This window comes from Ochotona curzoniae, unplaced genomic scaffold, assembly GCF_017591425.1.
Source record: "Ochotona curzoniae isolate NIBS_2020 unplaced genomic scaffold, NIBS_Ocur_1.0 contig_1302, whole genome shotgun sequence".
In the NCBI taxonomy this organism is placed as follows: Eukaryota; Metazoa; Chordata; class Mammalia; order Lagomorpha; family Ochotonidae; genus Ochotona; species Ochotona curzoniae.
In genome coordinates, this window is record NW_024465035.1 from 5056378 (window position 1) to 5083451 (window position 27074).

Here is a 27074-nt window from a genome sequence, read left to right on the forward strand (position 1 = left end):
CAGGCTGTACTGCGGCAGCCTGGTGCATGGGCTCTGCCGCCAGCTGCTGGCCTCAGCCTCTGTAGACGGGCTCCTGAGCCTGTGTCCCGAGGCGAAGCAACTGTACGAACAGCTGTTCAATGCCACCCAGCACTGTGCTCCTGCTGAGTTACTCCTCCCAAAGAGTCAGTCAAATTCAAAAAAGAAGAAGCGGAAGAAACGGGGGGCCAGCCGCTCCGAGAACCAGGTGGAAGCCACCCCCGGCACCACGGGCTGCTGGGGGGGAAGCAATCGGTTTGGGCTGTTAACGGCTGAAGACCCGGAGGGACAGACTGAGGCCTCGGAGCTTGAATAAACGTGGTATGCAGCAAAGGAGATGTGCACTTGGGACTTAAAATTCCTCACCACTCCTGAGACAATTTAGCTTTTTAGGACCAACCTACTGGGGTAAATACTTCAACAGGTAGTGTTTCAATTCTAAGATAATTTGTAATTTGTTTTTAATAAATACAGCCTGACTTAAATTTTTAAGCCCGAGCAGAAGCATGTTTGTACTTCAGAAAGCAAATAGTAATCTAAAACCTTTAAACTGCAGCAACTGAGGGAAAAAACCTGCACTGACTTACCCAGCTGTGTTTGACAAATACTTCACTAACCTGATTTTCATTTAAAAAAAAAAAAAAAAACTTTAAAACTATTTCCTCTTCATACTTGAGTATGAAGTTTGTGCCTGAAATCCAGCTGCTAGGGTGCTTGGGGGGAACCGAGCGAGCTCAGAGCCGGGCGGGACTCCGGCTGTGCTCTCGGTCAAGACACGGTAACAGCTCCAGCAAGATAAATACGTCCTCAACTACCAGATCCAGAGACCGACGCCTGACTCCAACCCTTCTCCTGGGAGACCATGCCTTAGTGGGGTGTAAAAGGCAGTTAGGGCTGTGACCAGCATTTTAAAAATTTAAATTAGTAGGCACACATATATCGTAAAACGTACATCTTACATTCAAACCAAAAAGGTTTGGAAGGCACTGCTTTGGAAAGTCGAGTGTGTGTTTAAGATACGCACACCACCAGAGTTGTGAAGGTGCTGGCCAGTTCCAAATAAAGAGTATGAAATGACGAAACAAGTGGAATGAATACATTTGGGCAAGATTTGAAAGTGTGTTCCAACCTTCATTTTACTGAAATTCACACCAACTGTTCTTGCTCTTTCATTCTCTCCTTGATGCACGTCATCAGTACTAACAGGATTATCTCATTCCTCAAACCCAAACGACTGTGCTTGCCACTTTCCCAGCAGGTGGAAATACTCCGAGCAGAGGAGCGAGCCCGGCTTCACCAGAGTCAAACACACGCCTCCCACAGTGTTAACGGGCCCTCGCTGACTACACACTGCAAAGTAGAAGGTCATTTGCTCCTCAATTAACAGTTCCTAAAATAAGTTGATTATGTGAGGAGCACACTGGGTTTCTTACTGAGGTGGTTCGTTTATGTCTCCAAAAATCTGGCTGCTCACCACCAGGACCAAGAAAACAACAGGGCCAGTCCACTGGGTGAGGTCACTGCCAGCAGACACTGGCATGCCACATGGGTGCCACTTCCTGCCACAGCTCCTCCACTTCTGACCCAGCTCCCTGATAATGGCCCAAACAAGGCGATCAAGATGACCCCAGCTCTTCGGACCCTGCCACCCCGGAGGGCGCTCCTGGCTCAGCCTGGTTCTGCCCTGGCCCTTATGCCCATCGGGGGCATGAAGAAGTAGATCAGAGATCTCCATCTCCGATGGTTCATATCTAAAATAAATCTTTCAGACACACACACACGCACGTGTGTCTACATTTCACCCCAAAACCAGATCTAATGAGGGTAATAAGCATCTTTTGTTAAAATCCTCTTTTCTTTAGTTCTTGGAGACGGGGGCTTATGGGGAAGTGATACAACACCAACGTACTGTTTCCTGGCTTCTCATCAACACTGCTTTTCAAACCACCTGATATGGAAACCATTCACTCCCACTCAGAAATGACTGGTGTGGCAGGCATACTGGGCAGTATTTAACTCAATGTTAACTGAATAATTTCCACCATCTTTTCCCTTCATACAAGGATCCTCCTTCAGCCTTAGTAAATCAGGGTTCTCTCTCTAGCCACTGTCAGCAGAGGCATTCAGCTCCAAAGGACCCTGCACAGGGTATTCACCACTACCCAGTGACTCAGCACCTAGCACCCAAAAGCCATGCTTGGGGAACCAACACAATAAAATAGTAAGAGTTATTCTGCAACTTTCTTGGGAGGGGGTTGCAAAATGGGCAATGCAGACTGAACGCTATGATAAGGAATGAGAATTTAAGTCCGAAATCTCAGACCCGACTTCAAGAGATGCAAATAAAACGGGGCGTGGGGGCTGGGGGCGGCAATGAAGATTGCTCTGTAGGAGCAGGATGTTATACACCCCCTCCCTAAAATACGTCTCCTGTTCTACCGGTCTTGTAGGTCTTGCCCCTTAGGACTGAGTTCCAGCACATGAAATCTCTCACCTGAGACCATGGAAATAGATTTTTCAACGAGCAGTTCCAGTAAGAAAGGAAGTCTGGACGATCACGATGAGCCTGTTGTGAGTAAGCCTGTACAGGGAGACACTCGCTCACTGTAATGTCATCAGCCACGGGCTGTGATGTCCGCTCAAGAGTTACAGGCGAGGGCTGTTTGTGGGATTTTTCTTTCAGGCATCTGGGCCTTCATCATCAAACTGAGTCTGCAATCACCTCTACAAGGTCTTCCATGCCAATCGTAAAAGCATTCAAGTGACTTTATGTATTTTGTAATTTAAGTATCTTAGAGTTATAGAAGATACAATTTCTAAACAAATACTGAGGCTGTAGAATTCTCTCTTCCTCCTTTTGGGCATAAATGAATCAATGATTGTGTCTCAGTGGTCCTGTCTGTACAGTGCGATTCCTAAGCTGAAACGATGGTCTAAGCCACCTGCACCTTGGAAGTGGCAGAGAACGCCCGATCCCGGGGAGGGCTGGCCTGACATGTGGGCCCTCTTGGCTAAGGCTCATGTTCTCAGCCCACGCGGACACGCCTTCTCCAGGGGAAGCCTTATGGAGCCTCAGGCACCGCATGGATCAGATCTGCTGCCACATATATCTACCCCAGAGATGAGCTGGCTTCCAGAAAGCTGGAACGATGGAACTTTCCAGGAGCTGGAAGCAGTGTATGATTTTTCTCTTTCTGAATATCTAGATGATTATCAAACTTTCTGAAAAACCAGATAATAGCTCACATTTTACGGTCCTATTCCATGGCTTATTTTTGTTGTTACAGCATAAAAGCAGCAATAAACAGTATCTAAACAAAAATGCATAGCTGTTTATATAAAACTTTATTTACAAAACCAGGCAGCAGATTCCTCTGAGCTGAGATTTTCTCTGAGTGCTAGTCTGGCAACCCCAAAACAGCCCCATGTGTACAGGTGGAGGAGGATTGAAACAAACCATTTCCCCGACTTGTAACACTGCTAGCTACTTCATGCATCATCCCCATCACTTCCTATAGAAAGACACTTAAACAACCAGCATGGGGCTCAACTGGCTAACCCTCCCCCTGCAAGCACAGCGATTCCATATGGTTGCTAATTTATACCCCAGGTGCTGTACTTCCCACCCAGCTCCAGGCGCGTGGCCTGGGAAAGTAGTGGAGGACTGCCCAAAGCCTTGGGACCCTGCACCCACATGGGAGACCCAGACGAGGCTTCTGGCTCTTGGCTTTGGATTGGCTCAGCTGCAGTCTTTGCAGCCATTTGTGAAGTGAACAAGCAGATGAGAGATCTTTCTGTTTCTCCTTTGTGTAAATCTGTCTTTGGTATAAACATAAATAAATCTTGGGCCTGGTACAGTAGCCTAGTGTCTAAAGTTCTTCCCTTGCACACGCTGGGATCCCAAATGGGCACCGGTTCTAATCCCAAAATCCCCGCTTCCCATCCAGCTCCCTGCCTGTGGCCTGGGAAAGCAGTCGAGGACGGCCCAAAGCCTTGGGACCTTGCACCCGTGCAGGAGACCTGAAAGAGGCTCCTGGCTTCGGATCGGCTGAGCTTCGGCTATTGCAACCACTTGGGGAGTAAACCAGCAGATGGAAGATCTTCCTCTCTGTATATCTGACTTTACCATAAAAATAAATGAGTAAATTGAATCTTTAAAAATAAATAAATCTTAAAGAAAGTGAAAGCAGGGGCCAGCGTTGCAGGGTATCAGGATGAGCTGCCAACCAGCTGTCAACTGTGCAGATGAGTATGAGAATGGTACATGAATGAACTTACTGTGGCTGACTCAACGCTGCTTACAGGTGAGGCTGATGATGCCACTCCCCTCAGTCATATGTAGGTCATCCAAGACATTCTATAGAAAACTGAAATCTGGGTCTGTACATGATACCTTAACTCCTTTTTTTAAACAAGCAGTTTCCCTAACTTCAAAAATCCTTATGTATAATTTTAATGCTAATACCCCAAGTGGGAAGTATGAAAAGAAATCATTTATTTTTGCAGGTAAAAAAATAAACAAAAAAGGATAGGCACATTTATTTCATAGGAGTCAATCTCTAGACTTAAACTGCAAAGCACAAGATTCACATGCACTTGGATTACGTGCAAGTCTGGTTAACACAAGAACAGTCATCGCAGAACTCCAGGCTGAGACGCGGCCAGTGCAGGCGGAGTCCACGGTGCCTGCCAGGTGCCATCTAAAGAGACACAGCACTGCACAGTGCTACTCAGCCTGGATGCCTCAGCGCCCTGCACTGTTACAATGAAAAATAAATATTGTCTCTACCAACGAAAGTGTATCAGTGCTAACGCTTGCAGATTATTACTGGATAAATGCTTATGAGTGGTTTACCCTCCAGTTCATGGAATACAAAACTCCCTCTCTTTATTTATAAAAACTGATGGCATTACACAAAACAGATTCACCTATTTCTCCAGCATATCCAATAAAAGAGAAGCAACGATGTGGACAACAAGTGGCAGGAAAAGGAGAAGGGCCGGACGCTGGGCCGTGCTGCAGTCTAGGCCAAGAGGGCTGTGCCGCACGGAGCAGCCCAGCACAGGACCTCCCTCGGCTGCCCTAACCAGCCAGGTGCTTGAGCTTGGTGTGCTTTAATTTTAGCAGTTTACACTTGTGAAGAAAATACATATGCCTGAAAACATGTGGAAAAACTCTACATAGCTGAATTTTGTGTTAGGGAATGACAAAACAATATGACAAGTATGTAATTTATATTTAACTCAAAAAGGACACAGGATGCATTAAAATAATTTGTTACAAATTCCAGCCCAATCTCCAATGTGTAGAGCTCTAAATGGTTATTTACAAATACGGCTACCCTAACTGGAAGGCCTGTTGACAGCCTGCAATTCCCCAAGACCAGACTCTTGCCTACAAAAACAAAAAGAACCACTTACACTTACTAAGAAAAGAAAACATTTACTTCAAATTGCAGTATTGGCTTTTCAGTCACAAAAAGAAAGAAAACAGTGATTTGACAGTGGTCACTTCCTGTGCAAAAAATGTGCAATACAAAAATGGGGGCACAAGTTATTGGAGCTGCTTACATGACAAGAGAAAGAAAATACAGTAGCTGAAACATGGCACATCTTCTAAAACAAAAAGAATGACTTTGAATTGACTGAATTTATTTGTGTATTAGTAAGAAAGCCCCACCACCATAAATAGTACAATATTTAAAAATAAAAAAAATATTTATCCTATCTAAGATAGATAGTGTATTTATACTGTTAGACCTCTTCAAGTGCGGAAAATGTGGTTCAGGCTTTGCCTTTTTTTTTTTTTAATTAAGTAATTGCCCATATGCTTTATATAAAGTTCCACTCAATTGCAAAAGCCAATTTAAATCAAAGAATATGTTATCAAAGTTGCATAATTTCATTTGGGACTGCCAGCAGGTTAAAGTCTCAAATCAAGTCTTTAACATTAAAGTTCATTTTAGTCAATGAAAAGTTAAAAAGTTCTCAAATCTTCATTATCCTCTTGAATTTGCCCTTCTAAATGATCCTCAGACTGCAATTCCTAGCTTGCAAATAAAGAATGCAATATGCATCATACTTCCAGAAAGGACGCTGGCGTCGAGCCAGTGTGCTTCCGGCTCTTCTCCCGGCTCCGTTCCACCTTCTTAATGATCTCTGCCACGATGCACACGGACGAGGTGAGACCCACAAGAAACAAAAGGTCTGCAAAAGAAACACACCAGGTCTCAAACACCTTGTTCCCAACCATTCCCTAGCTAGGCACAATCACCCTCAGCTACAACTTGAGAGAGGAAAGGTCAAGGTATTACACGACTCTGCCAGCGTCCCCGAGCTGCAGCAGCCAGAGCCAGGACCAGGTTCTCTGACCACTTTCCCAGATCCCTGACTCAACAGTGACCACAGCCCCCTTGGAAAAGTACAATTCAAGTAGTAACTAACATGAATGAGAATGCCCATTTCAACTTTTAAAATTTCACATCAATGCATTCCATTTCAAAGCCTGAAAACAGCACATACTTGACAACAGAATACACTCTGTTTAACTCCTACTTGCTGCTGAAACTCCCAGCTGACTCCCTGAGCATCAGATGTCCACAATGAAAAGGGAATATGGAATCGAAACAGCAAAATCCAACTGCTCAACCTTAAGAAATTTTAACTTAGCGCAAAAACCAGTGAAGCTGCGTAATTCCATTTTGCAAACAACAATATTAACTTAAAAACTCAAAAATTTCAGACAGCATTTCCACCAAATCAATTACCCCTTACACTTGAACAGGGAAACCAGGTTTGAAGTGTAACACAGCATCTACCTGATGCATGGCTGGTGAAATAATAACGTAGGGTCTCTAAGGCTATAAAATTTATGCTTTCTGGGTCAGACTTATATCTCATGGAATGAAAATGTGAAAAATAGTAAGAAATAATAACAGTAAAATATTACTATATTAAAATTTTAATTTTAGAAGAACAGCCTGGTTTTAATGAGCATCAACTGAATTTTTAAAACACAGGAAAGCTTATTAAAAAGTCATAAACTACAACTCCTCAAAAACAAAATTTTGCTGTATTTTAGAATCACCAAAGCTGATTTCACAACAATGAGAGTCTGTTATAGAAAAGACGCAAAGGAAAACAAAACCTAGAAGTAGGATGAAATGAGCATTTCCACAGGAAAAAAACACAATCAAATCTGTTACTTTTTCTTACTTCACTACTTTAACAGAATTTTTAGAGCCAGGAGGGAAGATGAAAGTGGCAGGCTAAGGACACAAGCGAGAGGCAGCACTGCATTTACCCAGGACGCTCAGGCTCTCGGTCTGGAAGACCTTCTGCAGCGGCGGGAAGTAGATGACCAGCAGCTGGCCCATGATGGACCCGAGGACGGCGTAGCAGAACATTCTGTTGCTGCAGAGTCCGATCTCCAGCACAGACTTGGTCTGTTGGCAAAGCACAGAGCCGTCATCCGGGCACCACTCAGGCACACAACTGCTTTTAAATCATGCTCTTCCAAATCCCAATAGCAGTATCACTGAAACAACTCTACTATGTCAATACCAGGAAATCTTTCCACTTTAACTGAGAATAAATTTAGAGAAATTTTCAAGGGATAGATTGAGGGACTTTCTATTTATCAGAAATAGCCTTGTTCTAAGAAGAGTGATACTCTAAATTAGACTATAAAAAGGATATCTACTCTAGCATTTAAGCACACTAAGAAATCTATACATATTTTAGTAAGCCAATTTTTAAAAAAGATGTTTTAACCCAGTATCTCTTTGGTTGTTGCCTTTCAAATAAATACATTTTTGAAAAATGGAGCAGCTGGGACACAAACCAACACCCCCATGAGATGCAAGCATTTCAGGTGGTAGCTTTATCTGTTACGCCACAGTGCGGTAATCATTTCTATACATTCATTTACATAGATAACCTGAAATTTTTTTCTTAATGATTTACTGTTTATTTGAAAGGCAGAGTTGCAGAGAGAGAAGAGAGACTGTCCACACACTGGTCGACTTTCCAAGTGGCCAGAATGGTTCCAACCAGGCCGAGCCAAAGCCAACAACGACGAGTCCCATCTGAGTCTCCCACACCGAAGCACAGCAGCAGGGAGCTCGACTGGAAACAGAGCAGCTGGGACTTAAACCAGAGCACATATGGGATGCTGGCATCTCAGGCAGCAGCATAACACACAAGGCAACAACACCCATCCCTAAAACCTTATCTTGAGGAATGGCTCTGGTTAGGTAAACCTAACACTCATAAAAGAAAAGCACAGCTACTGTTGCTTCTTCAGAATCTATTCCAGATTGGAAATAATGTGCTGCACTTGGAAAGTTCTAACAAAGCAAATATAAAGATCCATGAAGTGTTTTAACATTAAAATGAGGGGCAAGCCGTTGCTGCAGCACTTGGAACACCCACTTGTCATGTACTGGAGTGCCTGGTTTGACTTTCAGCTATGTAGCCTCTGACCTACCTTTCTGACAATGCACACCTTTGGCAGAGGGCAAGCAGAAAATGGCCCAAAAACTTTAGTTTCCATCACCCATGTGAGGGATTCAAATTAAGTTCTTAGAGCCTGGGCTCAGCATGATGGCTCAACGGCTAAATCCTCACCTTGCAAGCACCAGTTCATGTCCCAGCTCCCTGCTTTTGGCTCGAAAAAGCAGTAGAGGATGGGGCAAAGCGCAGGGACCCTGCAGCCACGTGGGAACCCAGGAGAAGTTCCCGGTGCCCGGCTGGCTCAGCCCCGTGTGATGCGCCCACTGGGAAGTGTGTCAGTGGATGCACATGTATCAGCTCTCTCACACATGCTTTCTCTCTCCTTTGCAAATAAATATATGCAAATAAATCACTATTTTTAAAAGTAAAACCATCAAGAAGTAATAAAATCTTAAGGGACAACAGAGGAAGACAGGCAAAATTAAAATATACTAAATGTTGATACACTGCTAGAAGGGGAAGCAGTAACACATGAAACTTCTAAGCGAGGCAAACACCTAGCTTTTCAGAACTCAACAGGTTGATCCTATGCTCAGAGAACGTTAACCTGACCCGACAGTGTAACAACAGGTAACAGGATATTAGAAGATAAAAGGAAGCTAAGCAGTGCCGGGCCTGGTTAGAACTTGGGAGAAGATAAAAGGACAGAAGATGGAAGAAGGATGCCTGTAACTGACTCCACCTACTAGTGAAAGATCGCGAAGGTCCAGCTCCCCACTGTGACCCACAGCATGTACTATGAAGAAGGCTGTGTCTAGGGAGGTCATTTTTGGTTACAAAGCAAGCAAGTCTAAAACCCCCTAACTCTATTTCCTGTTAGGCTGGGCAGAGGGAGACCATTCCCAATGGGCCACCCTGGCATATCTCCTCAGGCACACCTGGAATGCCCTTTCGGAAGCCCTCAGTCTACCACAATGAGCATCCTGCCATGCCCCACAGGTCACTTCTCACAAGCCCACACCAAGGAGCCACTGCCTTCTCCTGTCCCTAAGACGCCTAAAAGCGCTGTGCTGTAAGTCCAGGGCAGCCCCTTCCCTCCCACTGTCATCCCGCCATGTGCAAGTGGTCCTGCGTTGGCTCCCACCAGGGACCATCTGGCAGATTCTCCCCCCTGAATAATAAAATCCTTTGCCTGAACTAAAAGCCCCTTCTCACTCAATCACCTCTGAACCTTCTACTTACTCTCAGACAGTACTCTCCCCAACTGAGTCAACTACAGCCCCCAGAGCATACCTGGGATCTGGAGCTCAGTGCATTGAACATGTCAAAAAACACAAAGCATGTGAAAGTCATGGTCGTGTCCCGAGGGGTTATCACGTTGTCTCGCAGCTGTCAAGAAAAATAAAATGACTTCTGATGACTGCATACCTCAAACACATGAATATTTTCTTTCCGTTAGGATGAAACAGCTTTACGGTATGACAACACAGGCAGCCTAACTTTCCCACAAACCACCTAGTGAACAGCGGTAGTCTGCAGCACGAGAAGCACAAAGCTCTCACATCAACCGCAATAATGGAGCTACAGACTCGGATTTGTCTCTTTCTCCAAATTTTCAAGTATGGATTTTTATTACAATACTTCTCTTCAGATGTTATTCTAAATCATGAATCACAAATTGTTATTACTCCTAAAGATCAAACCAAAACTTTAAAAAAAGATCCCATTTTTCACTCAAAGAGCTGTCCTTACTTTCCAGCCTTCTGTGTAAAACAACAGAGTAATGAAAACATCATGTAGAGTACAGCTTAACACAGTGGCTCAGCTGGGAAACATACCTCACGCCAGAAGACAAACAAAGTCCCACAGACAATAATTATTGATGAAACAAGAATTTTGAGTATCAAGTTTTTAGTTAAAATGCTGTCCTTCCAGTTGCGAGGAGGTTTGCGGATGATATCTTTATCCACCGGCTCTACTCCAAGACTTCAAAGAAAACAAAAAATGAAAGTAAACGACTTGACAACCTTGCTACCTTTACATCCTGCCTAACATCACTCTCCAGAAAGCTACATGCTTTCTTAGGAAAATAAATCATATCAAGAAACATGGATTATGATTATCTGAAAATAACCTTTCTGTCTCCTCCTCTATTTGGTACAGTTTGACAGAGTACTGAAAATTACCTTCCAAAATATTATTTCATTACATCTATGCATAAGTTTATCTCTTTCCAACATGACATGAAATACACAATGTATCAACCGAAAGTTAAAATATTCTCATGCAGGAAAGAGCTAAGGAGGCAGCCTTGTCTAAGGACCAATGACACACATCAACTCTCAGGCCCTTCAACACTTTGCCCAAGTTCCCGAAAACTGACAACAGAAAACAGGTGGTAACCCTGAACTCCTGGCTCTGTCCAACACGTCCAGTTCTTAGAACGAGCAAGCTGGCTGCTCAGGCACAGACCCTGCACCTGTCCCTGGCCTGCGGGTGGGTACGCAGCACTGGGGGAAAGCTCAGACGCACATCACACCACTGGTGACACGTGGTGCTGTCAAGAGTTCTAATGGGATCTACAGATGCAGTTTGCAAACCTTTAAGCTTTGTCTTTCCAATTTAAGCAAGAAAAGGCTAATACCTCTGAGCTGGGGGTCCATCCATAATAATATTAATCCACAAGATCTGCATGGCGTTCAGAGGGTTAGGAAAGTTCATTAATGTAGCCAATGAGATTAAAGTTAATGCAGCTATACTCCTGTTGGGGGAAAAAAAAGTCACAGTAAACTTTTTAATTTTGTGCTATCACTTTTCCACAGTATCTGATTACCGCTGTGCTTTTAAAGAAAATCTGTGATTCAGCCAATTTATGCTCCATTTTTCAGACATACAGATAAGAGGATTTCCAAGATGTTTAGACAAGTGCAAACATGAGATTAAGCATACATAATAGTTAACAGTTTCAACAGCATTACAGGCACTCTTCAACCATGGCACATTGCTCCCAGGTCTGACAAGGAGCACTGAGATAGGATTTAGCCCTTCTCAGTTCAGCAGCTGCTAAAAACATCCCAACTTTTTTTCTCTTAACAACGTCCTTTTGTTTAAAGAGAATTTTATTTTTTATCTACTTCAAAAGCAGAGCAGAGAGAAAGAAATTTCTCCTACCCAGGGGTCCACTCCCCAAATGCTCCAACAGCCAAGGCTGGGCCAGGCAGAAGTACGTGCCAAAGCTCCACTGGGTCTGCCAAACATGTGACAGAGCCATCCTCAGCTGCCACTCAGGGCGTGCAGAGCCCCGAGGGGAAATCAGGAGCCAGCTGACCCACAGGAAGCGGGCCTCCAGAGCGGGCCGTCGCCACGGCTCACATGACAACCTCCCCCCTCGGTAACTGCAGATCATTGGTTCCAAAACCTATCCCACCCCCAAAATACACTAAATTTTAGTACATTTAAGTCTCTCATCTCTAGATTACTTTTAATACCTAATACAAGGTAAACAGTTGTTACACTATATTGTTTAAGAAACAATGACAGGGAAAATCTACAGGTTCAGTGCAATATACAACATTTTCCAAAATGTTTTCAATCCATGGTTGGTTGAATCTGTTACCACAGACCTTGTGGATACAGGCAGGCATGTGTATATTCTGAACGCAGTTCAGACATCTAATCAGCACATTTGGAACCACTTTATCATGCCATTTTCATTTTTTAAATTTATTTGAGAGGCAGGGCGACAAGCATCAATACAAAGTGTTTCCATCTATTTGTTCGCTCCTCAAATGCATGCAAAGCAGGGCTAGACCATGCCAGTCTGAAGCAGGGAACCAGGAATTTAATCCAGATATTCCATATGAGCAACAGAGACCCAAGTCTGCCTCCAGGGATATACCACTGCCTCCAGGTTCTTCAATGACACGACACTACAGCTGGACAGCAAACCAGGCACCCCACCATGGGGCCGGGCATCTTCATAACCACCACTCTTTGCCATCTGACTTTTAGGATATAATTAATACTAGCTTTCAAAAACCTGCATACAAACCATCCCCACAACTCTAGGCAAAGCATCTAGGCATTCTCCTTGAGTTCCATTTCTGACACAATTTTAGACAGTATATGTTGAGAAACTTCTTGCAAACTTACGTGCTCAACTGAAATCTAACGAAGTTTTTAATGTTATTATAAATCCCTTTACCCTCTTCAATTGCAGACCTAAAATTTAAAAAATAAAGTGAGAAAAAAAAAAACACAGGAAAATGTCTACATTATAGCACTGTGAAGCTAATTCTGAAAGTAAATTTCTACGTAATGTAGTAAATATAGCATTAAAAAGAATCTGTCATTTCCTTCACATAATAAAAATTACAAAAACCCATGATACCACTTATTTCAGCAAGGCATTCAAATCAATCCTGATAAGCGCAAACAGAACCGATCTCATGATACAGTACTAAGTTATTCTCAAAACGACAGTTCAGCATTAAAGTTGCTTGTCTTCACACACGGGAGGCAGCAACAGCAACACTGCCAACGACAGCTGGTCACGGGTTAAATTAATGCCAGGAATTAAATGATAAAAGAGGAATTACAGGATCTAGCTATCGCTGTTTGTACACACTAAGATTTTTTAATTAAAGGCTAGGGCATGACAGCATGTATAAAATTCATTTGGCTGAACCAAGGAAAATACATGTATTATAAACACTTTTTCTTTCTTTCATGATTCTCATACAATTCAAAATATGGGAGGAAGAAAAAAAACAAAAACACATATCCTTGCAAGAACTTAGCACATGCACTGAGCTGTGGGTTCCCGTAACAGGATCACGGAGCACGCCTAGACACAGAATTAGACTTTCAATGAAATGGTTAAAAGAACTAATGATTACCAAAAACACAAGTCTCACATCACTCCCACCTGACCACTGTGAAACTGGAATAAATCCAAATGAAAACTTTAACTAAATGAATGAAAGGTATTCAATTATAATAAATCCTATCATGAAATGAGGATTTATATAAGTAAGTACTAATGCAAAGAAACTGGTGTGAATAGGAATCTGATGTGCATTTCTCATCATGTCAATTTTCCCAGCAGAAAGGAGCCCATGGGGTCACGGCTGTGTGGTACACTGCCCGGAGAAGTGGGACGCCTGGCAGGTGTCAGCAGACACTTCTTTCAGGAACAGTCTGCCTTTCATTATGTCTGGTCCACCTATACACACCATTTTCTCCAGATCTATGTACTAGATCACATTATAAAACAACCAAGAAATGTTGTTTAGTTTATTCAATGCTCAGCTATTGCTAATGCATTTTCAGCTGAAAAGATGAAAGAGCCTCTGACATTTGTTCACTTACATGATGGTTTGGAAGTCGTCATCCACAAGGATCATGTCTGCGGCCTCTTTGCAAACGTCTGTGCCCGTCTGCCCCATCGCAACGCCGATGTCCGCAGCCTTCAGGGCAACTGCATCGTTCACTCCATCCCCCGTCATGGCTACAACCGACCCGTTCTTTTGTAGAGACTACGTGGCACAGACAAACAGGTGGAGAGAAAAATGCTGGTAAAAATATCGTTCATACAGATGAAGGGATTTATAAACACTTAGTATTTTTTCACATCATGAAGATAAGACACAGAGGCAGACATTGCAGTGTGGGGCAAAGAGGCCCCCTGCAAAGCCAGCATCCCATACTGGCAACCAGTTTGTGTCCCGGCTACTCTACTCTGGATACAGCTTCCTGCTAATGGCCTGGGAAAAAGCAACAGCATATGGCTCCAGTGTTGGAAACGTGAATGAAATGGCTCCCGGGTTAGGTAATCTGTGAAGGTACTAGTGGATGAAGATCCCTCTGTTTCGCCCCCTGAAATAAACAAGCCTTTAAAAAACTAGAACTAATATAGGGCTGGCACTGTGCTACAGTGAGTTAAGGCACGACCTCTGATGTAGACATCCCATATGGGTGCTGGTCCACTCTGATCCAGCCCGGGAAAGCAGCAGAATAGAGCCCAAGAATTAAGGTCCCTGTCCCTCATGCTTCGGCCCATCCACTTGGGCAGTGAACCAGCACATGAAAGACCTATACAGTGGCCAACTGCTGTGATTAATAACTTTACTAATTACTGGATATTTTATCAGTGTGCCATACTGCAATGATTGAATCAACAAAGTGCTGTACACTGAGCATGGTGCAAATAAGCTTCTAAAGCATGTGACAAACTCCTATGCCTGCTGACACCACAGCCACCGCAATGTACAGCTCCATGCACCTCTCACATGGCTGTGTGCTTCTGGTACAAGCAAACCCACTCACTGCCACCCATACTCAAGCATGGCACATCCACTACATGGTCCTGGGGGATGGTAACAAATGACTATGTTTTTCTCTTAACAACAACAACAACAACAACAACAACAAACAATACCAGTTAAATCTGTGTTATGGCCACGCTGATGTTCAAACAATGTCGCAGCTCTGTAATGTCTACGTGCTAAAACTGACCGTCATTAACTAATGCCTGTTTGGTTTACCCACTTGAAATAAACAACCATAGTCTTTTTATGTTGCTCACACCCTAACAATATTTTTTCATAGCTTTACACTCATTCAGTTTTTGATTGCTGATATTCACATTTTGATGATCTGACTACAATAAACACCCATTTTTTCCTCACAAAAGTTCTGAACTGCATCCTTTATCAGTCTTTCCTGCTTTGCAAATACAATACAGAAGCATTTTAAACAGAAAAATTGCAGAATTTTTAGACACTCACCTTAATAATTTTCATCTTGTGCCTGGGACTAGCTCTATAAAACACTGCAACCTGTTAAAATACAGAATATACTGAAGATCTTCAATATGAAAAAACACAAAACAACAGCTTCTTATCAATGTGAGTTGTACTTAATCTGCCAGAGACGAGGCTTCAGCAATAAACATTTATTAAGACACTTTGTGACATCGTCATCTCAAATTTCACCAAACAGCATGAAAAACATTCAGTCTAAATAAACAAGGACTACCAGGAAGAGGAGATAATTGTAACACTGGGGCTGGTGCCATCACCTAACAGGCTGAGCCTCTGCGGTGCCAGCATCCCATACGGGCACCAGTTCCCAGCCGCTCCACGTCTGATCCAGTTCCCCTGCCTATGGCCTGGGAAAGCAGAAGAGGACCACTCCAGTTTTTGAGACCCTGCACCCATTTGGGAGACCCAGAAGAAGCTCCTGGTTCCTTCCTGGCTTCAGCTCTGCCCAGCTCTGGCCACTGTGGCCATAGGGAGTGAACCAGCTGATGGAAGATCCATCTCTCTGTTTCTTCTCTGCAACTCTTTCAAATAAAAACAAATTCTTAAAAAGAAAAAAAAATGAAGGAAATAAAACTATGTACCTTGAGAAGGAATCTATAGGTTCAATTTCCTCATCTATCAATGCAGAGCTGATTAAATGTCTTACAAAACTAAACCCCCTCTTGCTACATAACATACAGTCATGTAACAACGGTCACGCTCCTTGTACTTGTGGAAATGGGAGGGGAAAACTTCGTCTACAGAAAACCCTACCCAGGCTTATTCACAGCAGCCTTACTTACTTTCTTTTTAGTACTGTTTCCATAACTGTTTCCATAACCCACCAGGCCTCCAACAGAGTGGGAAGGGTCACACGTGGAGGAGACTGAGTGGGACAAATGTTTCTTTTTTTCCCTCCTGTGTCTGCAGAGGCAAGGTGGGGGGAGTTGCTCCCTGCTGCCAAACTGTATCAGCACCTGGGAGTAGCCTTACCTATATCTGCTAAACCTACAGTAACCAAGATGCCCTTCTAAACCTTTGTAAGCCACGACACAGTTACAGAGAGGGCACAGCGTTCAGTGCTCTCAAGCAGTGAGCCACCACGCCAGGAATAGAGCATACAGGCCTAAGCGCACAGTGCTCAATCCATTCTGAACTGTACAGCATCCCTGGACAGGAGACATTACAGAAATCATAAAAAGATCAGTGGTTGCCACATATTCTAGGGAAGGTGGCGGGGTATGAGCATAGAACATTTTAAGGGCAATGAACTACTCTGTATAAAACTGTAATAATGGATATCATGTCACGAATTTCTCAAAACTCCTAAAAATCTATGCCACAAATAGTAAGCCAGGAACTCCAACGAGAATACAGCAGTATTAGTTCATTCATTGCAATGCGTGCCCACCAGACTAAGACAAGCTGTTGTACATTAGGGGAAACTGCTCCAGGTAGAAGACAGAGCTGGAATGAAGACACAGAACTCTGTATTTTCTACTCGGGTGTCCTATACAATACCGTGCTGAAACAAAAATGAGGTCTCTTCATTCTTGGAATGTTGGCACACCTGTATACGCCTTCAGGAGCCCTGCTTTAATCCCCATCTCCAGTTGCTGCCCCCAGCTTCTTGCTCACGCAGAGCTTGGAAAGCCAAGATCATGCTGCCTCCAGGGCCTCAGCGTTCCTGTGTCTCCCATGGGGAACCTGGATCGAGCCCCTTGTTCGCAAATTCAGCTCTTCCCAATCCTAGCCACTGCTGGCCACTTAGGGAGTCACTCATCAGGTTCCAGCACTCTCCCTGTTTCTACTAAAAAACGATTTTTTTAATGGAACAATTCCCATAAGGAGGAAATACAACTATCTATATAAAGTGGATGGCACTAAAATAAGCTTCTTTTTTAATTTCATTTTTCACAAACATTCTAACGTCCCTGGCTACAAACATATGCAGAAGTCAAGTGGCAATGAGAACAAGAAATCTGAACTGTGAGTTAATGGAAATAACAAACACCCCATCTCATAAAGATGGGGAGGGGAGGAGGGTCCCCGAGATATCTGTGTGGGCCCACACAGGCTTCTTCCAGTGGCCGCAGAGCAGCCGTAGGTCAACGGCCCCTCAGAGAGCCTGCTTCTGAAGAAGCTACTGTGCTGCGTGCGACAAGGGACACAGCATCCTTCCCCGCTAAATCATGTGCTGAAAAAGCACTACAATCTCCGCTAAAAGGCACCATAGTCAAACTATTTTTCAATAATTGGAGCTGAGCAGTTGAAAAACCACATGCAAAAAAACTGGGCATAGAGTCAAGAGAAAGACAAGGTGCAATAGAAGGTGATACCCAACTCCATCAAAACTGAAACTCCCCGTTCTTCGGAAAATCAACCTTAATAAAAAGACAAATCACAGACTGGGAAGACGTATTTTCAAATCCTACATCTGAAAAAGGAGGTAGCCATAACAAACATATTAAAGAACTCAAATTCCATTAACAAACAATTCTTAAAAAAAAGTGTAACATTTCACTAGAGAAGATGACAAATCAACCTGTGCAAATATTCAAATCATTAAGTGTGAGAGATACAAATGTACACCTACTCGGAAAACAGGAGAAAAGCCACAATCCCGTGTTCTGGAGAGGATGCAAGCTTAGAAACATCGGAGGGATTCAGAACAGGACCACCTCGTTTCTTACAAATATGCAGTAACCCATGACCCAGCACGCAGTCACAGGTATTTATTCTTAAGAAACATTTCCTGTCATGGAAGAACCTGTACCAAATGTGCACACTACTTTATATTATCAGCAAGAACTGCAAACAACCCAAATGCCCTCAAACGGGCAAACAGATGAGGCATGCCCACGCAGGCTACTACTCATCGATATTAAAAGAACAAGCAACTACTGCTTGCCACCAACGCGGATCAATCTCCCATGTACTACACCAGGCGAGGAAGCTGGTCGATAGCTCCACACTGCATGATTCCGCTCTGAGTGCCCTGTGGGAAGACGCTGACTACAAGCAGAGAGAGCAGATGGGGCCAGTCAGGACAGCAGCAGCCCACGCAGGCGCTGGTTCGAGCCCCAGCTACTCCTACAGTACCTCAATTCTCTGACTTTCAACCAAACAATTCACACACACACACACACACACACACACACACACACACACCACCTCAGCTGGCCGACCAGTGCTAGAAGGAGACAGGCCTAATAGTCCTTGGGGAATAATGGAAATGTTCTATAACTTGACCATGAGCTTTAGGAAGCAGCAATTACATGTCAATATTTTAAACCATATGCTAAAAAGGGTAAGTCCTACTGCATACAAAGACATTGTGATCTGTAAAATTATAATATATATATTCACGTTAAACTTAACACATAAAAAGTGACAAGAAAATTTTAGTCTCTCCATCTTCTTATCTATTAAGTACTTTTTTATTTCCCTAATACTTTCCTCAGAGGAAACTAAAGCTACTAACATGTCACGATGCTGACAATCTCATAAGAACTCAATGACAAACCTGTTTCAACGATTAGATTTCATTTCAGCATTTCGACCAACAATGTGGTCACGTGCCGGGCCCTCAGCACCCTGAGGTCTGCCCTCCCCAGTCTCCTGCCAACCTACCCTGGGCACTATGTGGTCATGTGCCAGGCTCTCAGCACCCCGAGGTATGCAGCAGGGTCTGCCCTCCCCCGGCTCTCCTGCCGACCTACCTTGGGCACAATCTGTGAGAGCTGTTGGACATCCATGGCATCTATTTCTTCTCCAGAAACCGACTGGGAAGTCTTAGAATACAATCCCAAACGACTTGCTAAATGAAAAAAGAAAAGATATAATTAACGAAATTGTTTTGCCTAATAAGCCCATCAACATTAACTCTCCTTTAATAACATTCAGTATCTACGCTCTGTAAGTATAAAGTATCTTTATATCAAGAGACCATAGAACGAAATACTGGTAAAACAAAGCTATCCAAATTACTACTAAGTCTTGGGCTTTTCCTTAACTATTATTACTTAAATTCAAGAACAGTGTTTTCACAATTTAAGCAATCTAAGAACTAAAACTAGGCCCATGAGGTTCCATTTCATAGCTCAATTTTCACAATTTTTTAAATCATTTTTTTTAACTCTTCTTTTTTATATTTACTTATTTTTTACTGAAAAGGCAGATTCACAGAAAGGAGGAAACACAAAAAGGGAGATCTCCCATCCACTGATTCACTATCCAAATGGCCACAACAGCCAGAGCTGAGCCAATCCAAGGCTAGAAACTCAGAGCTGCTTCCAGGTCTCCCACGCGGGTGCAGGTTCCCAAGGCTTTGGGCCGTCCTCGACTGCTTTCCCAGGCCACGGGCAGGGAGCTGGAAGGGAAGCGGGGCTGCCGGGATAGAACCAGCGCCCATATGGGATCCTGGGCGTGCAAGGCGAGGACTTTAACCACTTGCGCCACTGCACCGGGCCCTCCTTTCACATTCTTGATCTAAAATTTCCAACGGCCAGCCCAGATCACTAAATTTAAAACAAAAACTTTAACTGGGAACCTGGGTTGTGGTATGGCGGTTAAAGCTACTGCCTGAGATTCCGGCATCCCATATGGGTGCCAGTCCCTGTCCCAACTGCTCCACTTCTGATGCTCCCCTGATGGCCTGGACACAGGGAGGGCAGACTAAACACCTAGCCCCTGTTACCCAGTGGAGAAGCTTCTGGCTCCTGGCTTAGCCTAACGTAGCCCGTCATTAGGGCTACCTGGGGAAGAGAATCATGAGACGGGATGGCTCTCTATCCCCCTTGTCTCTGTAGCTCTAACTTTCAAATGAATAAATGAAAATCTTTAACAATAGCAACAAAAACTTTCATGGAATAAAACATTATGTAATGTAATGAGAATTTGGCTGTTATTTTCAATAAAATTCTACCTTTCAAACAAAAAACTGATTTGGGACCAAAATTTTATAGTCTTGTGAGCCAAAGGTGAGTTCTATTCTCTCATATCTCAGTACACTTCCTATCTCATGGCTCCCAGCCCTATCCTTTAGAAGGCTCCGGACAGCAGCGGCCGGGTACCGATTGCGACGGCAGTCTCCTGCGAGTCCCCGGTGATCATTTTGATGGACACTCCCGAGGCGATGAGAGTTGTAACAGCTTCTTTCACGCCAGTTCTGGGAGGATCGATGATTCCCACCAAGCCAAGAAATGTCAGCTGTCCCAGGTCAGGGCCAGACGCCAAAGCAAGAACTTAGGAGACAAAGAAAATATGAGTTTCACAAAAACATTAAAATTTCACTGATAAGTTACTTGACTCTAACAGCACTTGTAGTTATTACATAATATTTAAAAATTACATGCCAAGACATTAAGTTTAATGGTTCTAAATACAAGGTTGCTTTAAGCTATTAAAAATTAAAAAGAATAAAAGTAAAGAACTGTTAAGCAAAGACAGCAAGGGAGGGAGAATGAAGAATGTTTTTGCATAGCAACCACATGCAGCTACTTGCAACACACACTGCTGCTTCTTCAGAAAATATTTAGAGAAGCTATGGGTTTGTCAGGCTTCAAAATAAATTTTAAACAGACACCTTTGCAGGTGGCTTCTAGTGTTTCTCCTCTTTCCATTTCAATGGTCTCCAGGTAATCCAACAGCCTGAGGAAAAGGCTGCATTAATTACACACAGCCTTACACAATTTTCTACATGAAAAACCCTGGGACATGAAGTTAATCTGCACAACAGCTGTTCAGCCATTCATGCCATGAAAATTGGGACTTTCACTCTTTCCACAATACAACAGGCATATTTTATCTTTAACTTTGGTTCCCAGACAAAAAGCTCACCAAATCATTATTTAGAGTTAGCTTCCTGTCATCCTTGGGCATGTACTGCACAGCACACAGTACTACGAATTCCCCAAATGTCATTATCTTCCCCTGACAATTTGGAAGCCTCCAGTTTAACAACCCAGAGATGTGCCTGCATGTGAAACATCAGGCTCAACGACTTAATAAGCATACACACCCACAGAGAAGCACAGACTAAACAAACACCTCATGGGGGACTGAATAATCTAAGAAAGCCCAAAGTTATCTATTTTGGTTCCAACAGAAGGTATGGAGGATGAAATGTACTTGAAAAAACAAATAAAAGGTAATTAACTCAGTATCTGCCCAATTACTTGGTAGCTGTGGGCGCCCAAAGCGTTTGGGTGGAAGGAGTGAGCCGGCCGACAGCCTCTAGCACTGAGCCAGGGGGTGGCAGCGAGGGAGGCCAGGGACGCCAGATGAACCTTGGCAGCCTGTTATCTGCTTCTTGAGCACAAATAGAATCTACTGTTACTCTTCAAGCCATGAGCTGGTTAACTTTCCTTGTGTGAAGGGACACAAAACAATATGTTAAAGGACGACATGTGTTCTGTGAAACTTCAGCTTTGTTAAGACAGAACATAAGCATCAATCGGAATTTGAAGATCTTTCCGCTCTTTACTGCAGTAATCGCAGGGAAAGAGTGTAATGCAAGCAGAAGACAGAGACGAGAGAGGATCCAAAGAGGAGGACGCCTCGCCAAGCCCTGGGCAGCACACATCCTCCTCTCCCCGCTGGTCTACTCAATGCTGAGACACAAAACCCACACACACACACACACACACACACACAAGCACGGCTCTACTATCCTCCTGATGAAAATAGCAAAAATGAAAATGAAAACACAAGGTGGTTAACTTCCAAACTCAATGGGAAACAGCACACAGCTCATCTTCAGCGTCTGGAAGGCTGTGCATGGACGCCAACGCTCATCCTGCGGGAACGTGTTAGAAGGCAAGTGGCTGCCCTTCTCAGGGAGGAGGTGGGGGGAGTGGGACACACTGCTGAATGCTTATTCGGTCATTAGAAATTAACCCAGCAAAGCAGAGGTAATGACATCCCAGAAGCCCAAGTAACGGAAAGGTAGCATTTTGTTTCCTTACTTTTAAGTACATCTTAGTAAAAGCAGATCTTAGGGCTCGGGGACAGAGCTGTGTTAAGCCACTATGACACCAGCATCCCACCTGGGGCTCCAGCTTGAATTCCAGCTGCTCCACTTCCAATTTAGCCCCTCAGCAGATGCCTGGGAAAGCGGTATGAGACGGCCTAAACCCCGGGGTCCCTGCCACCCATGAGGAAGCCCAGCTAGAGTTTCAATTTCCTAGCTTTGGCCTGGCCTAGTCGCAGATATTGTAATCATTTGGGGAATGAACCAGCAAATGGAAGCTCTCTGTCTTCCCTTTCTGTAGCTCTTCCAAATAAATAAATAAATCTTGAAGAAAAAAGGGACAGATGAAACCCCAGATATCAGCAAGTACGGAGACTGCTTGGAGCAACAGGCCTCCATCCCCGACTTCCGGGGTAACTCAGAGGAGCCGTCCATGGTCCTTCACGCTGGCTACAGCAACCAGGACTCCCTGTAGTCGTCCTGGTCTCCTGAACGCCCCCTTGCTCTAAGAGCTGTAACCCGGGGCCACCTTAACAATGTCGATCTCCTTCCCAAGGGGGCTTTTTCCTTCCCTAGACTCGCGGGGGAGGGAAGGGAGGGGAAGGTAACAGGGGCAGGGAGGTCTGTTACTGAGCCAGTAAACCTGAACTTTCCACAGCATGGCCGCAGAAGGTCGGGCTGTCCACAGATCAGATGCAGTACAGCACACAGGGCCCACACGTGCCCACTTCTCTGGAGCGCAAGTGACATCTATTTGCTCGATGAATTTACTGAATTTATAAAAAACTTTGTTCTCACGGCTCCTAACACCATTAAGTCTGGCCCAGCTGAACCAGAAGAGTTTCCTCTCACTCAGAGTTGATGTCAGGAGACTCTGCCCTGACCCTGGCGTGCTAACTGGAGGGCTGAGCCGGAGACTCAGACATGATCAGGATGCAAGTCTGCAGAAACAGACCCCGGAGAGCCTGGAGACCTGACTTCAAACTCCCTTAGACTAAGGAGGAAACAAGGAGAAAAGGATATTTTTTAAAAAAAAAAAAAAAAAACCTTTCATGAAAAAAAAAGCCCATTTGGAAACAGAACCCTCCAGAGGGCTTCATTCGCATTTCCTTGGAGATACAATGTCAGGTTTGGGGACAATTACAGTGAAGCCATCTGCAGAAAGGGCGGCAGGAGGGGGCCGCTCAGGCCCCTCTGTGGGCTGGCCCTCGAGTACGGCAACAAGCAGTGCAGTGCTGACCCACCTCCGAGCACCTCTCCAAAGCCGGCTTATGACGGAGGGACAAGTACAATGGGTCTGTCCAAAGGTGTAAACTCAGAGAATGACGTTAAATGAACTATCATAAGTAAGAACATGTTTCACATAAACCTGTTGCTTCCCCAAACTGCAGCATTTGTATTCCACCGCAGTAAAATCAAAAAACTAAGGAGGCCAACTCTTCCAATTATCTAGGAGACTACGTTTCTACACACACTCTGCACAAGCTGGGAAACGACCCAGCAGGCAAAGAACCCGACGCAGCTCAGCGCCTGCCTGAGCCCACAGCAGGTGGCCCGAAGGGTTGCGGCACCCAGCCGCCCTGCCCGCCCTGCCCGCCCTGCGCTGCTCCGCCAGCAGCACACACCTACGTCTCCGGGCACGGCTTCACCTCCCTGCTGAATGGCAACTGAAGAGAGGCACAGCCGAGGATCAGGATAACAACCCTCTATTTTAAAGGACAAGTTAAAGTTGCAAAATTTAAAGGAGTAGTTTCCCTTCTGTCAACAAGTAAGACTAAAGTGAGAAAATAAAGAGCAATATCTAACCGTGATCCACATAACTCTCAACCAAATCAATGTGTTTAAAATAAAGTTTCTTCGATCTATCCACAGACCACTGCAGCTCTCCAAGAACCGGAGACATTTTGCCACATTATTAGCTTTCTATTTTAGGGGTGGCTGTTGGTCAACTGCAATGTAATACCTCACAAATGGCAAGCATTCTATAAAGTCCAGAGTGGAGCTGGACAGCTCCACGGTGAAAGCAGAATTCACCTGCAAGTGCCAGCACACACCCCACCCTCCATGAGACGGGTCCAGAGGCCTTACCTCGGAGCCCTGCTGAGCCCATTCTCGCCTTCTCCTCTTGGTACAGATCTCTCTGCTGCTGCGTCAGCATCAAGGACTGCCCTTTGCTGTGGTATGTGGTGCAGTACTTAATCACCTGCTCATAAGCGCCCTTCATAAAACAAATCTCTGGTCTGTCCTAGGGGAAAAAAGAACATACAATATACAATTTTAACTTCAACTTGTACATATTTGCAGAGGAAGGCACAAAGCCTTGGGACACTGCACTCATGTGGGGCCCAGCAGTGCAGCTCCAGCCATGGCGACTGCCTGGGGAATGAACCGGCAGACAGAGGATTTCTGTCTCTCCTTCTCTCTGTAAACTTGCCTTTCCAACAAAAATAAACAAACCTTTTAAAAAAAAAAGTTCAGGGCGCAGCATGGTAGCCTAATGGCTGAAGTCCTTGCCTTGCACATGCTGGGATTCCATATGGATGCAGGTTCATGTCCCGGCGGCCCTGCTTCCCATCCAGCTCCCTGCTTGTGGGCTGGGCAAGCAGTCAAGGATGACCCAAAGACTTGGGACCCTGCACCCACATGGGAGACTGGGAAGAGGCTCCTGGCTTCAGCTCAGCTCAGCTCAGCTCTGGCTCTTGTGGCTACTTGGGGAGTGAGTTAGCAGATGGAAAATCTTTCTCTCCTTCTTCCTCCCTGTATTTCTGACTTCCCAATAAAAATAAATAAATCTTAAAAAAAAAATAAATCTGCCTCTAAAATACATTTTTTAAAATACAAAAACAATTTTAAAATAAAAGGTTTTTCAAATTCTATTTCTCGCAAATTTCCTCATTTTTGTTTGTTTGTTTAATTATGAGCTTGGTTATTTTCTTCCCAACTCACTCCCTTTCAACATACTATGCTCAACTGTGGGTCATCCACTATATTCCATAAATGGAAGTCTTCCCATACTCTAAGCTTTCAAGCACTATTTGATAAAATCTTGCCTTTTTCTGCTCTCTCTTCCATTAGATAAACTAGCTTCCATTTTCTGCTTTTTCCACTTCTTACGTTGTCCAGCCTTCTGACTTAGTTACCCGTTCTTCTCAAGTCCTTGACTGATTTCATAAGAGCACTAATGAATACATCCTGCTGTCAAGTTTTTGTGGTCTTGGAAATTTTTTTTCAGCATCCAGTATTATCACAGTTTCTCTGAAACCTCATTCTGTTTGGTCTGTATCTTTCATTTTTCCCCAAAGATTTAGCAATCTCTGCTTGTCCTCTTCCATTTAGGAATGAATCATTCAAGGACTAAAAACTACACAGGCACTACCAGTTAATCAACTGGTAGACCTCACTAGCATGACGCCCACAAATGAGTAAGCTCCCACAGAAGACAGAGCTCAACTAGGAGGTGCCACCTCACAGGAGAAACCTCCCTGGCACCACCCAGCTTGGTAGAAACTCTCAGGGAAAGGGCAGAGTGCTATCTGTGTATACTTCCTCAGAAGGCCCAGAGAATACCCAGGAGAGACCTACCCTTCGGACAGTGACTGTTCCCTAGTCACCCCAACTCTCGCCAAGCTTTTTCTCTCCTATTTCAAACTCACACCTTCATAGTACCTGGCCCCACAGCCTTCACATATTTTCTCTTGGAGTTTGTACCTTTTATTCCCTTTTTTATTAGTTTGTATTTTTAAAAAAGATTTACGTCCTTTCTATTGGAGAGGAAGATTTACGGAAAGAAGGAAAGAAAGATCTTCCATCCACTGGTTCACTCCCCAAGCGATGGCAACAGCCAGAGCTGAGCCAATCCAATGCCAGGAGCCTCCTCCGGGTCTCCCATATGGGTGCAGGGTCCCAAGGCTTTGGGGCGTCCTTGACTGCTTTCCCAGGCCACAAGCAGGGAGCTGGATGGGAAGCAGGGCTGCCAGGATTAGAACCAGCATCCATATGGAATCCTGGGCTTGGAGGTGATTTTTTGGAAGGTTCTAAGGACAAGGTACAGATAAATGTATATTGTGAAGTTTAAGTGAAAGTCATATAAAAACTATTTGAGCCACTGGAGCTGTTTTTAGGTTAGTCGGGTCTGCCTCTGCTGTACCCGACCTGCACTAATCTAGACCCAAAGGCACTGTGGGTTTGGGTTCTGTCCATTTGGTAGGCTGGCTCTGTATAGCAACAGAAACTCTCCAGTTTGGCAAAGAGAAGACACAGTATTTCCAAATCCATTTGCTGTCACAGTCTGTGCCCTATTTTCACAACTGAAACACTGCGCAAGGCCAGTTTCACAATCACGGAGAAGTCAAACTGTTCACCACCACATGAACTTCATGACCTTGAAGCACGCTGTGCGGATGCAGAAGTGAGACAGATCCATGAGGGAAAAAACAATGAAGTATACATTTCTGCCATGTCAGGAGACTTCAAAACTCCATGAAAACCAACACTTAAGAGATAAATTTAAGTTTTTGAAATCTATGCATAAAAAATTCTTCATTTACCCCTCAAGAATATGGAGTTGCTGGCAGGCTTCTGCTTATCAACTCAATGTGAAGTCAACATGCTTTGCTTTCAAAACCAATACACTCCCTACCCAGCACGCGGGGGGAAAGGAACTTATTTACTCATTTCTTTCTAAAGAGATGTAATTGATTTCAAAGCGTCTGTTTAAAGGTTAGCATACAACTAAATATTCATTTAAATTCAAGGAAATACAAAAATAACACATTTATCTTTTAAGAGCAAAGTAAATTTAAGCACGAGACTGGCAGTAACTGTGA

At 44.1% G+C, this 27074-nt stretch overlaps 1 protein-coding gene across 4 annotated transcripts in view; it reads right to left on the minus strand.

The window, feature by feature from the left end:
* The window catches only part of ATP2C1 (ATPase secretory pathway Ca2+ transporting 1), an 87587-nt gene that overhangs the window by 1644 nt on the left and 58869 nt on the right, over positions 1 to 27074 (minus strand). For 3 of the 4 annotated variants that reach the window (XM_040962965.1, XM_040962937.1, XM_040962946.1), the window contains 11 exons: positions 24337 to 24493; positions 20351 to 20521; positions 18998 to 19095; positions 15261 to 15311; positions 13843 to 14009; positions 12625 to 12693; positions 11117 to 11233; positions 10311 to 10458; positions 9766 to 9861; positions 7322 to 7463; positions 6101 to 6225 (listed from right to left, as the gene is read on the minus strand). In XM_040962965.1, the coding sequence (XP_040818899.1) occupies positions 6101 to 6225; positions 7322 to 7463; positions 9766 to 9861; positions 10311 to 10458; positions 11117 to 11233; positions 12625 to 12693; positions 13843 to 14009; positions 15261 to 15311; positions 18998 to 19095; positions 20351 to 20521; positions 24337 to 24493 (1341 nt within the window). The remainder of the gene's footprint in view (positions 1 to 6100; positions 6226 to 7321; positions 7464 to 9765; positions 9862 to 10310; positions 10459 to 11116; positions 11234 to 12624; positions 12694 to 13842; positions 14010 to 15260; positions 15312 to 18997; positions 19096 to 20350; positions 20522 to 24336; positions 24494 to 27074) is intronic. The other variant, XM_040962955.1, reaches the window with a different exon arrangement.